The following is a 13,670-nucleotide window of genomic DNA, read 5'->3' as shown; positions in this document are numbered from 1 at the left end:
GAAACCCTAATCCATTAAAAGCTAAACTCTTCCAACTCTCTCAACTCCCTCTGCCGTAGCTGCTGCGACTGCTCCATTTTCCGCCTCATTGCCCTCTGGTTTGGTATCTTCCGGTCTAATCAAAACCAACCATGGCGGACAAGGCAGTCACCATCCGAACCAGGAAGTTCATGACCAACCGCCTTCTCTCTCGCAAGCAATTTGTGAGTTCCTCCACCATTTCTTCCTTTTTGCATCTAGCATTTAATTGGGTTTTCGATCTTGTGTGCGTATTTGTTAGTGGGTTGAGCTGTTTTATTTCTTTAATTTTGTTAATTTTCTTTGTAAAGTTGCCTACTTTAATCTGGATATGTGACTTTTCTTATCAAGCTGTTATTCACCCTACCGAGTTTTTAATTATAATTTGGCTACCATTATTTACTTGTGATTTTTCTCTGTAAAGTTGCATGCTTTGATCTGGATTTAGGGTTTATTTATGTAATTCATACTCATCCAACTGGGGTTTTATTTATTTATTGATTTATTTTATGTATGTTGGATTGTAGGGGTTTAGTGAAAAATAAGAGGTTTAAATGATTTGTTAGAATTTTGTGCTGTCAGCTTTCCGTGATTAATCTTCTCTTACGGGGTTAATCATAATTCAATTTTTGCTTTTGTTCCATGTAGGTCATCGATGTTCTTCATCCAGGAAGGCCAAATGTTTCAAAGGTATTGTTTTTTTTTTTTTTTTTTTTTTGCGTTCTTTCAGGTTTCAGCTCTTACGTACTTGCATTCAATTGTGTCTGATCGACTGTATTTATGGCTTAACTTGTCATTAGTTTGTTTACTTTAATCGATACGGTTGTGTTAGAACTGAGAACTTTTACAATAGCAGTTATTTAACTGTTTCCATTTGAGCAATTCTGAGGTATGCACTTGCTCACCGATTGAATTTGGCTTGGTTGTTTTGTGAAGGCTGAGCTGAAGGAGAAGCTTGCAAGGCTCTATGAGGTCAAGGACCCGAACGCAATCTTTGTGTTCAAGTTCAGGACTCACTTTGGTGGTGGCAAATCTACTGGATTTGGATTGATTTATGACTCTGTTGAAAATGCGAAGAAGTACGAGCCCAAGTACAGGTTGATCAGGGTAAGTCCAGAGTTAACTGATAAGTTCATCTATTCTAATTTCATTTTGGCTACCTAAACCAGGACATTGCCACTGCTAGAAATGTAGATAGCTATGTTGAAGTGATTTGTTTTGATCAACACCCGGGTGACTCCTAGTGCACATTGAGTTAATCTAAGTTAGTAAGAATTGTAGAGCTGCTGATTGGTTATTGGTCGTATTAATCAATGTATCTTCTAAGAGGTATTTTTTGTTAGCTCTTTCCATCATACGACGATTCAAAATATTCTCAATTTCTATATTCATTTTCCTTGAACAAGTAAAGGTTTTTTTTTTTTGTTTTCACATCATTGTTTGATGATTGGTTAATGCCGTCAGAATCTGAGTTAGTCCTGTGTTTGTTAGTATCTTTTCTTTTCTGGCGTGCACTAGTAGTTGAGAATTAGTGGATACTTAAGTCACCTGTATTGATAAACTAAACATGGGAGCACGAGTATAGTCATGTTACCCCAAACATTTTGTTTCCATTTTCATTATGGGTTTCACATTTACGTATTTAGCACATGGTAATTTCGCTTACAGTTTGCTCATGTTCATGCCACTAAAACCGTTTTTTTATATATTGCAGAACGGACTTGATACCAAGGTAGAGAAGTCAAGGAAGCAGTTGAAGGAGAGAAAGAACAGAGCCAAGAAGATCCGAGGAGTAAAGAAGGTAAGAAAGTCACTTGTGTTATTTCCTTGTGTGATTCTAGTTTGATTTCATTACCTTGCTTCTTACACCGATTTTGTTCCTTTTTTCGTGCAGACCAAGGCATCAGATGCTGCTAAGTCAAAGAAGAAATGAGCGTTGGTGATTTCGGTTCTAGTTTCTGTTGCTCATAGCAGCACTGGGCTTTTCTTAATCATATTTTGCCGTTAGGATGCGTTTAAAATGAAGATTCTGCTGTCACTGTGTATTTTTAGAGAGCCATCTACTATTTATTTTTTCTTTTCCTTCCAAAATTTCAGTATTCTGATGAGGACAGATTTATTATATTAAGTAGCAACAGATTCAGATTATTTATCTGACTTCCGTTTATTTGTGATCTCGAAGTGTTCTTAATTTTCTAACGAGCGACAATCTAATCGTGGTTAAAAGGCTCTTTGATTAAATTTCGGTCTTGTTGGACCGATGAACAACTGATTAAACTTAAACACGAAAATTAAACTGTGTTTAGGATTTGGCATCCTGCTCTATAGAACCTCATGAGCCTTGCCGTAATACTTGTTGATGAATCGATATTTAGCTCTCGAAATGTCAGGAGTTACCGGTGTTTGCACCGGGTAGAACTTGTAAATCCTCCTACTTCCGAAACCCTCTTCCCGGCTAAAGCGCCTAAGGGTGTTTGCCCCTTTGTCCGAGCTCCTTCGTTCAAATCCCCCGTCTTCTATCATCGCTTGAACAAAAGAAAAAACACTCTTGCTACCATGTTTGTTCTCTCGGCCGTTTCTCTTTGCTTCAAATAGCTTGTCCTCCACATACTCCTTCAAGCCAGCTTTTACAATCGGAGACAACTCATCATCTCCTTCTATCATCTCCTCTATGATGAACTTGGCAACTTCATCCACCTCTCCTCGTGCCCGACAGTCATCTTCTTCCTCCTCGTGATCATCCAAACACGGAAAGAAGTACTGAAGTCTCACGAAACCTTCATCCTTCGTGCATTTCAAAGCATCGCTTCTCCTTTCCGTGCATCCCAAGACAAATATTTGAGGATACTTCATCACTTGGGTGTCTGAATCTCTCTTGTACAGAGGAATGCATGGAATCCAATCCATGTTCAATTTTTTCATTGTAACCCTAACTTCTGCTCCGTCGACTGGCTTAATCCTCAGCTCATCCGAAGGCGGGTATGGCGATACAACAGCCACCAAAACAGGGACTTCAACTTCATCCTTCCTCTGACAATGACATTCAATTGTGCCAAACAGATACACGTTGTCATCGTTACCAATGACCTCATGATTGAGCCTTCCATTCTCTTCGAATGCTCGTTCGAGATTAAGGAAATCCCACTTGAACTCTTTGTGCACTGAGTCCATCCCGTGCCAGCCTTTTCCGACAGGAAACGCAGCCTTCCACAGGTCTTTCAGTTTTCGGGGCTCCTCCACCAAGTGCTCGGGTTCCGGTTTGGATTTGGGTTCGGAAGCTTTCACCCGCTTTTGCAATGGCCGAGTAGGTTTGCTGCTGTCTGCAGGTTTCTGGCTGGCCTTCCTCTTTGCTCCTTCTTTAACCATCGTAACTTTGTTAGTAATAGTCTAGCGAGAAGAAAATACTCAAAACTTTCACAGAAAGAGAGAGTAAAAATAAAACAGATAGTAATAGTCTAGTTGTTCAAATACATGATACATTTATATGACGCGACATGTGAGAACACGTGACTTGTATTCTCGGTACTGATAAAATTTTGACGTGTGAGTTTCCTAAGCAAACTAGGATTATTAGTCAATCTTGGAGATCCATTTTACCCCAACAGGAAAAGGAAACCAGATTATTTACCCTACGAGGATACCTACTTCCACCAGGGAAACGAAATTAGAAACAAAACCCTAGTCCCAATAGGAAAAGGCAGCAACTGCTCCTCCGTCTTTGGTGGTTGATTTGATGCGCAGCCTTGGTGGGGATGTTAGCGAAGTAGATTCCATTCTTCTCGAGAAAATCCTACCGCACTGTACCGTCGACCAGTTGAGGCGCACAGAGAAGAGTACCAGAGGCAGATATTTGAGTCCAGTTACTGATAAGCTGTGGCGGAAATTCTACATGGCATTCGGTGCTACGAGGGCTGATCAGGCGGCCGAAAACATGAAGATCAACATAAATGCAACAAGAAAGAAAACAAGGGGGGTTGGTTTCTGGGTGCAACGCTTCTTTCCCCTTCGGAGGAGGGTTGGTTTCTTGTACACGACTGTTGACGAAAAACTAATCTTGCCTAATCCTTCTCTATTTTCACTTAAAAAATGGCATTTCGATAAAATGTGCAGTCCACTTATGAAGTTATGACAATTTTTTGGGTACGTATGCGTCAAGAAAAGAACACATACAAGTTAAACACAAATCCACCTTTTACCAGGAGTCCTATTCCAAATAGGAAAAGGAAAAGGAAAAGCAAACCAATAAAAAGCGAATTGAACGTAAGTCTTTCATTTATTCTAACTCTTCAACTCCGCCGTCAAAAAAGTGAGTGAGTGAGAGAGAGAGAGAGAGAGAGAGAGAGAGAGACAGAAGGTGGCTAATTATATGGAAGCAAAAGCAGCAGCTTCTCCGTCTTCGGTTGCTAATCTAATTCTCCACCGCGGGGGCAATGTTAGCGACGTAGATTTCAATATTCTCGAGAGAATCCTACCGCATTGCACAGTCGACCAGTTGTGGAACATAGAAAAGAGTACGAGAGGAAGAGATCTGAGTCCCGTTACAGATAAGCTGTGGGAGAAAATCTGTGAAGCGAAGTTTGGTGCTGATCTGAGGATCGAAAAGATTAAGAGAGCGAATGTCGTGTTCAGATGGGTAGACGTGTATGAGGCAAAACTGGAAGCTGACAGGTTGAAGAGTCAGGGGCATCAAATATTTGAAGCTGCTCGAACACAAGTTCCTTCATCGTCAAGCAATAATGAAAGAAGTAGCTCTGGGAGTGGCATTAATAATGTTTCTTCCAGAAAGGGTAGCGTGCCGATGAAGAAATTGAGAAGTGAAGTTCGTCATTGTCTCGAGGTGAGAAATCGTAAGATCATGAAGAATTTCAGTTCTGCGAAAGATAAATCGACATTCAAGCCAAGCGATATTATTGTTTTGGATGATTAGGCTAAGCTAAAATGTATGAAACTTAGTTCTCTTTTTGGGTTTCAACTACGTGCTCAATAGGCAACGGTTTGATTATTATTGTATAACGAAAATCATCCAAGTTGTTTGCTCAATCTGTGAATTGTCTTTGTAATACAAAGAGAATCGAGTCTTCGTTCATAACATGGGAAGTTTTGACTTTGTTTTCTTGAATAGTACATGTACGTATTATTGGAGCTTTCTTGACCTACAAATGACCCTTTAACACATTGATCCGCCATAAACTCATCGAGTCGCTATAGCGGTGTTAGGTCAGGTTCATAAACCAAATTAGGGGCTAAGTCACTAGGCAAATGTTATAGGATAAAAATGATCAAAATCATTAATTATTTTTATGAAATTAAAAGATTTTGGAAAAGATCATCTCAAGTATGAAATCTAAAAGCATAGAACATAAACATAATTTCAATATTGAATAAAGAACCGGGGTAGTGTTGCCAAGGAGCTCATGATAGAGATCCCTTCTCTTTGAATGTTCGTTCGGGATTTTATCACATAATAATTAAGTGTAATGAGAAGTATACTACTCAATATAAGTCATATTTAATTTTATCAATTTTCCGATGTAGAGTTTCAGTATTCTTCAATCTAGACTCGAAAATGTTTACGGGGGAGAAGCACAGTGGGAGTATGGAGATTTCCTAATCCAAGTAGGTATTTTTACCAGTTTTGAAGATCACTTACTTTCGTTAACTAGTCTTTCTTAATTACCAAGTTTAACATTGACCAACTTTAATTGGGGAAAAGTCTCCCATATTGACAAGGAATTAGAATTAATCCAACTTAAATTAGGAAAACTGTACTCGTTATAAATAAATTAGATCGTTAAACTTCTCCATTAAACTTTCTCTGTTTTTTTTCTCTCAATCGCTCTGAGTTTTTAATTTCAATTGTTCTTATACAACGTTATTACTGCAATGGAGAAAGGAGGAAGTGCAAAGAGGAAGGCTAGCCAGATGCCGGAATTTGAGGACAGCAAGTCCACTCGGCCACTGCAAAAGCGGGTCAAGACGTCCCGACCAAAACCTAAACCCGAACCCGGGCACTTGGAGGTGGAGGAGGAGCCCCGAAACCTGAAAGACTTGTGGAAATCTGCCTTTCCAGTAATGACATCGTGGTGGGAATTGGACAGACTCTACAGCAAGTTTGACTGGGATTTCTCCAATCTTGAACGAGAATTCGTAGAAGGGGGGAAATTACATCATGAAATCCATGGCGAAAACAACAAGAAAAACGTCTACGTTTTTGTTACAACCGAGCCTCACATTGTGGAAGGGCCTCCATCATACAAATGCGAATCGATCCCTGTGGTGGTGGCCATATCATCGCTTTCCCCTCCTTCACAAGAACTAGCCTACAAGATAACTGATTTAAGCAGGCCGGGAGGCGGCGAAGAAGCTATAATTCCGATGAAAGAGATGAAGATGGGCTGGATCCCGTACATTCCTATGGACAAGAGAGGTGCCCAAGTCGAGAGACTGACAAAAAAATCTCTGAAAATATGTTACTTGGGGTGCAAGCAAAGAAAGGTGGCTTTGGAACGCCTTGAAAGAGATCGGTACTTGAAAATTCAGTACTCTGTGCCATACATAGTCGATCACAATAGTGTGGAGGAAGAGAATGAGCAAGATTTTGAGGTGGAGCTACCTGAGGGGGAGCATGCGAGGGAGGAACTAAAGGAAGCAAGAAGACCAGCATTTGCTAAAATGCGAGAGGAAATGGCCAGGGAACTGGCACTCGCGAAAAATATGAGGATTTACAAGTTCTACCCCGTACAAACGCCGCATACTCCTCGGGTTGAAAAGAAGCTCGCCAAAATCAACAACTACTGTCGCGACGCCAATGAAGTTTTTTGATCACACAGTTTGATTAGTGGTTGATTATTGCACTTGCACAATATTGTAACTAATGATGATCATTATTTGGTCCGTGTGGCAAAGTATTCCAGTAAATAAGAGTTTATTTCTGCGCTTGAACTTTGAATTGTCTCTATCAATTGTTACCAAATGCTTCAAAACCTGGACTAAATAAAAAAACCCCTCATCAATCAACTGTTAATGTCGGGTGCAGTAATACTAGTAGTTCGGGACTTGGGTGCGACAATGTTTGAGATCATGAGTTTGTTTTTTTTTTTTTTTTTTTTTTTTAATGGCAAAACAATACATCTAGGTGTTTTCTACTGTGCAGTAGGGGTAGTTGACCTGTCTGAATCTATTCGTTGTAAGTAAAAACCTCTCATAATTTACGGTAAATTCATGAGGGTAACCGGAAGGATCTCTCCTAATTTACAATATTAAAATTTTAAAAGATTTCCTAAACTGTTAGGTCTTGAATCTTGATTCTAATACTCAATCATTTTTCGATAAAAAGATAATACTCAATAATATTATATATGAAAAAAAAAATGTATAACCAGAAAAAAATTAATTACTTGTCTGAATTACTCAGATTATTTACAACAATTTGAAAAAGGAAACATGAAATTACCAGGATTCCTACTTCCACCAGGAAAAAGAATTAAAATCCAAACCCTAGTAGTACTAGTAGTCCCAACAGGAAAAGGAAACCGGACCTGATCGTTCCCTATAAATAAAGCAATAGGAATCTCACTTGAAATTAGAAACCGAACCCTAAACTCCCAACTCAAACAACTGAGCGAGTGAGCAGAGAGAAAGCGAGAGAGAGAGAGTAATGGCTAATGTGGAAGCAAAAGCAGCAACTGCTTCTCCGTCTTCGGTGGTTGACTTAATGCGCCGCCATGGCGGGGATGTTAGTGGAATAGATTCCAATCTTCTCGAGAAAATCCTACCGCAGTGCACCGCGGACGAGTTGAGTCGCATAGAGAAGAGTACCAGAGGCAGAGATTTGAGTCCTGTTACCGACAAGCTGTGGCGGAAATTCTACATAGAGGAGTTCGGTGCTTCGATGGCTGATCAGGTGGTCGAAAACATGAAGACCAACACGAATGCCGCATTCAGATGGAAGGAGCTGTTCGAGAAGAGAGTGGAGGAGGTGAACAAGAAAGAAAACAAGGCGGCTGAGAGGTTGAAGAGCCGGTATCAGATGGAAGCGGCTCGAAAAGAGAGCCGACGAGTTGTTATTTGCACAGAGGCAGAAGCTCCGTCTTCAAACAGGAACCGCAAAAGAAGGAGAAGCGAGGAGGTTCCGTCATCACCAAGCAACAAAAGAAGGAGCGGCAGCGGCAATAATGTTTCCGTCCAAAAAAAGGAAAGCTTGATCATGAAGAAAGCGAAAAGAGATTTTCTCAACTGTCTTGAGGTTAAAAATCTTGCAGCTATGGCGATGGTTAAATTGCATAAGAGTTACAGTTCCAAGAAGGATTCGACATTCAACCGAAGCGCCATCGTTTCTGAAGACCACGCTCCGATCAGTTTCGACTCTTGCTCAATACGCAAGAGCAGAACTTGCTTGATAGCCTAGGCCTTTAGATGAAATGCAGTCCCACTTATGACAATGTTCTATTTTCTGAGTTTAATACTTTTTGTGACTGTTTACGAAATTCGCAAATTTGACTGTAAATTAAACAAAATGTTGTATTTTGTGACGAATTTAATTCAAAGAGCTTGCACGAGATCCTTTCCTTGCGAATTAAACAAAATGTTGCAACTCATTTTGGATTACCATTCATTGAGTGCGCGAAGTCTTTCAGTGTTCTTGAATTTTAAAATGATGAAAACATATTTTATCAACGACTGTTCCTATGACACTGATGAGTTTTTTCGATCAATTAATTTGATTAGCGGTTAATTAACTTGTAAATCGAGGACAGGAATTTTCATCATAGAGTTTGTGATTACTACACTTGCACAGTGCAACTAATGTTGTTCATTATTTGGTACTTTTACGAAGTAAATTCCAGTAAATTACATGTTGTTTCTGCGATTAAACTTTAAATTGTCTCCATAAACAGTTAAAAAAGGTTTCAAAACTTAAACTAAAGAAAAGACCGCTTATCTATGAAATTGTTAATGTCGGGTACAATAATACTAGTAGAGCACTTCCGTGCAATAATATTTGAACTTAAAAGTTTTCATATTTGTTAATAAAGAGTAATGTTATACTTACCACTTAGTTGTACCATCTCTCTAATATAGATAGAGTCCATTAATGCATGTGGTTTCCGTTATTATTAGAGAGATAATACAAATAATAGTACAACTAGATGGTAAAAATAACATTGTTGTTAAAAAATACACAGATAAGTGTATTTTACTCTAAAATATAGTTCAACGAAAAAACTAGTAATTTCTTTTGTACGTTAGTATTTTCATTAAAACACCTAAAGGGCCCAAATGCAGCCAAACTAGGCCACAAATGTCGACCCACCAGGCCCAGGGTACACAGACGAGAATAAGCCCAAAGCTAAAATTCCAAAACTCCAAAGTCAACGAAAGAAGACTAATAAAGAAAGAGTGCTACTAGACTCACCCTAGTGTCTTATTTTCTCACCCATATAATAATCCCACCCACCATAGAAATTTAAAAAAGTAAAATGTTATTTCCCCACCCACCATTATTCCCAAAATAACCATAATATATTTTTTTAAATAACTCTAATAAAAAGGTAAAATGTTATTTCCCCACCCACCATTATTCCCAAAATAACCATATATATATTTTTTAAATAACTCTAATACATCTTTAAATCATATTATAAATAAAGAAAAAAAATAGAAAAAAAATGAAAGAAAATGCAAGACATAAGACCTAGACATTCATCATCTCCTTCACACCTAACACCGTCCTGCAGAGACCCCGGATCGCCGAACCACTCTTCTTCCTCCTTTTTTGTCAAACTGCAGATCTCACACCCAATTCTCTTTTTTCTCCATTGAAGTTTCTCGCCTTCATCTAGCACACGCCTATTCCTTTCTCCAACCTTTCCGTCAATTCTAACCCAAATCTTTCCCAACCTTTTTCCACCAAAGATATCACACCCCACCCACCATTATTTATTTATTATTTTAAATTAATTAATTTTTTTTCAAAATTTTAGTACTAAATTAAATAGGGATTTAATAGTCTTATTTTAAAATGATAAATATGTTATTAAATTTTCATTAAATGGTGGGTGGGGAAATAAGACACCGAAGTGGGAATATCACCACTCTAAAGAAATAAGGTAAATTACACAAAACTACCTCAATTATGGGTTGAACCACACTATCATACATCATCTTTTAAAAATGACAATGTCATACCTCATCTTTAGAATTTGTTGCAATGTTATACATCCGTTAGTTTGCCCATGAATTTCACCATTAAATGCTGAATTGGCTTGATGCGGGACCTAGTTCCTTGCCAAATGGATTCCACGTAGCACCACACCCAAAGTTTTCCCGCCAAAAGTGGACACGTCAGAAAATATATTTGATTTATTTTGGTAATTTGAATTTCAAATTTTGAAATTTGAAATTCACTTTCCCGCCAAAAAGTGAGAAAAATGTGATCTAACATTCTAAGCACAGATTATCATCCTTTACCCCAAATTTGAAAAATCTAACCCAAACATAATGATATAACCACAACAAAACTAGTGTATTCAAGCACAAACTACTCATCATTTCCAAAGAAAAATATGAAATGGGCCAAATTATGCATAAAACCTGCTTAATTATCCAGAAATTTATAAACCTGTTCAAAAAACTAACTGAATTTATGTAGCATCTCCAACCAACATTACAAAAAAACCAGCTACTTCATCAATTCAATTCATAAAAGACCTATTAGATGCATAAAACATGTTCTAACATTATAATTCCTTTACAAAAAAAACAACCATCTGTGCAAAAAACTAGAGGCTGGATTGCTTGGTATTTCTGTGCTAGGTGCCTTTGGATGATTCAATTATTGGTTTGCTTGGTCTTTCTCTGCTTGGTGCCTCTAGATGATTCAGCTACTGATTATGATGCCTAAATCCAAAGTTTATTAAAACTATAAGAGACAAAGCAAGGTCTTTAACTAAATCCAAATGTTTTACAACTAAGGAAATAGTTAGGTTTTTACCCTTGTTTTCCTTGTCATCTTTCTAGGTGCAGCTTGGGCTGGATTTGTTGATGGTGATTGTCCTTGAGCGGATGTGGATGCCTACAAAGCAATTTAAATAATTAAGAGTCTAATATGATATTAAAGGATTTAAAAAACCACATAAAGTAGAAAATGTTACATGTTTGTCACCTGAAGGAAGATGTCTATGATGGGTTCTTGCATTATGTTATTCTTTTTTGCATATGGTGCATTTCAAACTGCCTTACCTTTTCCTTCCTAGCTTAAGTGGTTGAAGATGACCCTTGAGTATTATTGGTTGGGTTTATGGGAGTTTGTTCACCCTCATTGTCCCTCTCAACAGCTTCCTTGTTTCTCATCTTCCTCGGCCTTCCAGGTTGCCTTGTATATGTTAGAGGCAATATTGGTGCGTTTTCAGTTTCATCTCACAAAATATCTTATTCATCAGCATTACTAAATGAGAATACACCTCCAAGTACCGTGCCTTCGAATAATAAGCATCGACATAGTCCTTCGGTTTTTCTCTCTTAAAATTTATGGCAGCTATTGCATGGTTGCATGAGATTCTTGTTAAGCCAAACTTTCTGCAAGAACATGCCTTCTCAACCAAGTCAACCACATATTGTTCCCCCCTCCAACATCAACTTGAAATTTATTGCCCCCTGACCATTGTGCAATGCACCTGCCAGTTTGAATTTTGGATTCCACCAACTTCTTCTTGATTTTAGGGCAGAGATCTCCAACTTTATTCACCATTATATCCCTTCTCATCTGAATTCTCTTCATCAACAGTGTGTGAATAAGGAGTAGCATGATAACAATAGGTTTTTGTCTTGGCACAAGTATGATAGCATTGAAATTTTCACAGAGATTGTTCAGCAACATGTCATACTTGAGATAGGTTTGAAAATGGGACTTGCTCCATTGATGTGCAGGTTTCTTCATCAACCAATTGTAGGCCTTTTCATTCAGCTTCTTCATATCCTTCATTGCTTTTTTGAAGTGGGGAACTATTGTTGTTCTGGCTATTCACCATAGAACATCCTTTAAAGTTTTCCTCTTGAACATATTTTTGAAGTTGGTATACAAATGTCTCACATAAAATATGTGGTGGGAATTAGGGATGACTTTTTGAAAGACCGGAATTAACCCCCTTTTGCTTATCACTGATAACTGTCCATCCTTATTGATTGACAATACCAACATCAACGGCCAATAACTCTAAGAATCAAATCCAACTAGACTTATTCTCTATTTCTACCACTGCGTACGCTATAACCAATGTTTCATCATTTGGGTCAATGCCAACAGCACAAAGTAGCTAATCTCTATTTACACCCCTTAAATAACACACATTTAATCCTATCAATGGTTTGCACCCTGACTTAAACCCCTATTTACAAGCCCCCAAGCACACATATATCTTTTGGAACCTCTGCATATCCAACTTCACCTTCATTGTGCTTCCAGGTTAATCTTCCTCACTTTCTCAGCAAAATCTCACAACTTTGTGTATTGCTCTACATTATTTTCCTTAACGATCTTCAAAGCCCTATCTAAAGCCATGTAAGCTTTCATCCTTATACAACTGTGATTCCACTCTAATTCGACAGTTGCTAAAAAGGAATCAACATGCCATGTGGGATTAAGTTTTATCCTATCCATGTACAAATTCGTCAGCAAATGGGACTTCAAGTTCTTGTTTGCCTAAGTTCTCCCACAGGTGTGGTGATCAAGTATAGTCTTGATTTGTATGATGTTTGAACCATGCATTTTTCCAGCACAACACATCCAAGGGCATCTTTTGCACACTTTACTGTGACTTTCAACTTCTCATTCCTAGGAAAATGGATTTCCCCATATCTAATCACTAGGGAGCACATTATGACAACTTGCTTGAATTGCACATGATCCCTAAAAACAAGCCCTAATATAAGAGTGAGATTATTCATGTCTATTTTCTCATTGAACTCTAGAAAGTGCTCATGTTTTTTTTCCTCCTTCATCATCTTCAGAGTACACACTCTCTAGGGCATTAGAGTTATAGTCTGGATCATCAACCACATTTTGTTCCACATTTGTAGTATCATCTTCTTCTTCCCTTTGTTATTATTTTCTTGCCCAGCTTTGCTTAGATTGCCTTGCACTTTTTTGCTCAGAACCCCTTTCATATGTTTGCTTAAAGTTCATTTCTTTTATGTGCTCAGATTCCCTTTCATTTTCTTCCACAATAACATCAAACTTGGAAAACACTGGGTTATCAGCATCATTCCCATAGTTACTTTCTTCAAACTCATTATCATTTTCTTCAGCAGCTTCTTCATTCTCTTATTCAACATTCCCCTTAAAACTAATAGGAACATCAAAGAAGACTTCAACATCCTCCTCTTCTACATCTCACTCTCATACCTCAATATCCCCTTCTCCTACCTTAGCCACATATTTCCACTTGTTCTCATCTGGCCCTTCACCATTTTTCTCTTTCTGACCATTTCTAGAATCAGCATTTGTCTCTCCTACACCTTAGTCGCACATGTTTGCACTAGTTGAGATGTGCAACAATCATCCACTTCTGGCCTTTCAATAGCTAACAAGCCCTTATATCTTCTTGGTTTAAGTAGTGTTGGCCCAACATCCCCCTCTAAACTATTTACCTCCT

General features: G+C 38.3%; 4 protein-coding genes across 4 annotated transcripts; 3 read left to right on the top strand and 1 right to left on the bottom strand.

Moving 5' to 3' along the window:
• Positions 1-38: 38 nt before the first annotated feature.
• On the top strand, positions 39-2,192 carry LOC125473832 (40S ribosomal protein S24-1). Its single transcript, XM_048577155.1, has 5 exons — positions 39-203; positions 667-708; positions 955-1,125; positions 1,733-1,819; positions 1,913-2,192. The coding sequence occupies exons 1-5, from the start codon at positions 132-134 to the stop codon at positions 1,949-1,951; spliced, it is 411 nt and encodes a 136-aa protein (XP_048433112.1). The 5' UTR covers positions 39-131; the 3' UTR covers positions 1,952-2,192.
• Positions 2,193-2,340: 148 nt separating this feature from the next.
• Positions 2,341-3,384, bottom strand: LOC103954488 (protein HEAT INTOLERANT 4-like). The gene has a single exon (XM_009366322.2). The coding sequence runs from the start codon at positions 3,382-3,384 to the stop codon at positions 2,341-2,343; it is 1,044 nt and encodes a 347-aa protein (XP_009364597.2).
• A 1,000-nt stretch (positions 3,385-4,384) lies between these two features.
• On the top strand, positions 4,385-4,945 carry LOC125473910. Its single transcript, XM_048577333.1, has one exon. The coding sequence runs from the start codon at positions 4,385-4,387 to the stop codon at positions 4,943-4,945; it is 561 nt and encodes a 186-aa protein (XP_048433290.1).
• A 956-nt stretch (positions 4,946-5,901) lies between these two features.
• Positions 5,902-6,840, top strand: LOC125473909 (protein HEAT INTOLERANT 4-like). The gene has a single exon (XM_048577332.1). It carries the CDS (start codon positions 5,902-5,904, stop codon positions 6,838-6,840), a length of 939 nt encoding a protein of 312 aa, XP_048433289.1.
• The last annotated feature ends 6,830 nt before the right edge of the window (positions 6,841-13,670 follow it).

Source organism: the organism of the source record quoted next, unplaced genomic scaffold, assembly GCF_019419815.1.
Source record: "Pyrus x bretschneideri cultivar Hongxiangsu unplaced genomic scaffold, Pyrus_bretschneideri_v1 Contig11, whole genome shotgun sequence".
Taxonomy (NCBI): Eukaryota; Viridiplantae; Streptophyta; class Magnoliopsida; order Rosales; family Rosaceae; genus Pyrus; species Pyrus x bretschneideri.
Note: the sequence above shows the minus strand (reverse complement) of the source record. Positions and strands in the feature narration are given on the sequence as shown.

Bases quoted from the DNA above. Each gene is read 5' to 3' on its own strand.
- LOC125473832 (XM_048577155.1), top strand. From the start codon at position 132: ATGGCGGACAAGGCAGTCACCATCCGAACCAGGAAGTTCATGACCAAC. The intron at 204-666 runs GTGAGTTCCTCC...TGTTCCATGTAG, and splicing joins TTCTCTCTCGCAAGCAATTT to GTCATCGATGTTCTTCATCC. The intron at 1,126-1,732 runs GTAAGTCCAGAG...TATATATTGCAG, and splicing joins CCAAGTACAGGTTGATCAGG to AACGGACTTGATACCAAGGT.
- LOC103954488 (XM_009366322.2), bottom strand. From the start codon at position 3,384: ATGGTTAAAGAAGGAGCAAAGAGGAAGGCCAGCCAGAAACCTGCAGAC.
- LOC125473910 (XM_048577333.1), top strand. From the start codon at position 4,385: ATGGAAGCAAAAGCAGCAGCTTCTCCGTCTTCGGTTGCTAATCTAATT.
- LOC125473909 (XM_048577332.1), top strand. From the start codon at position 5,902: ATGGAGAAAGGAGGAAGTGCAAAGAGGAAGGCTAGCCAGATGCCGGAA.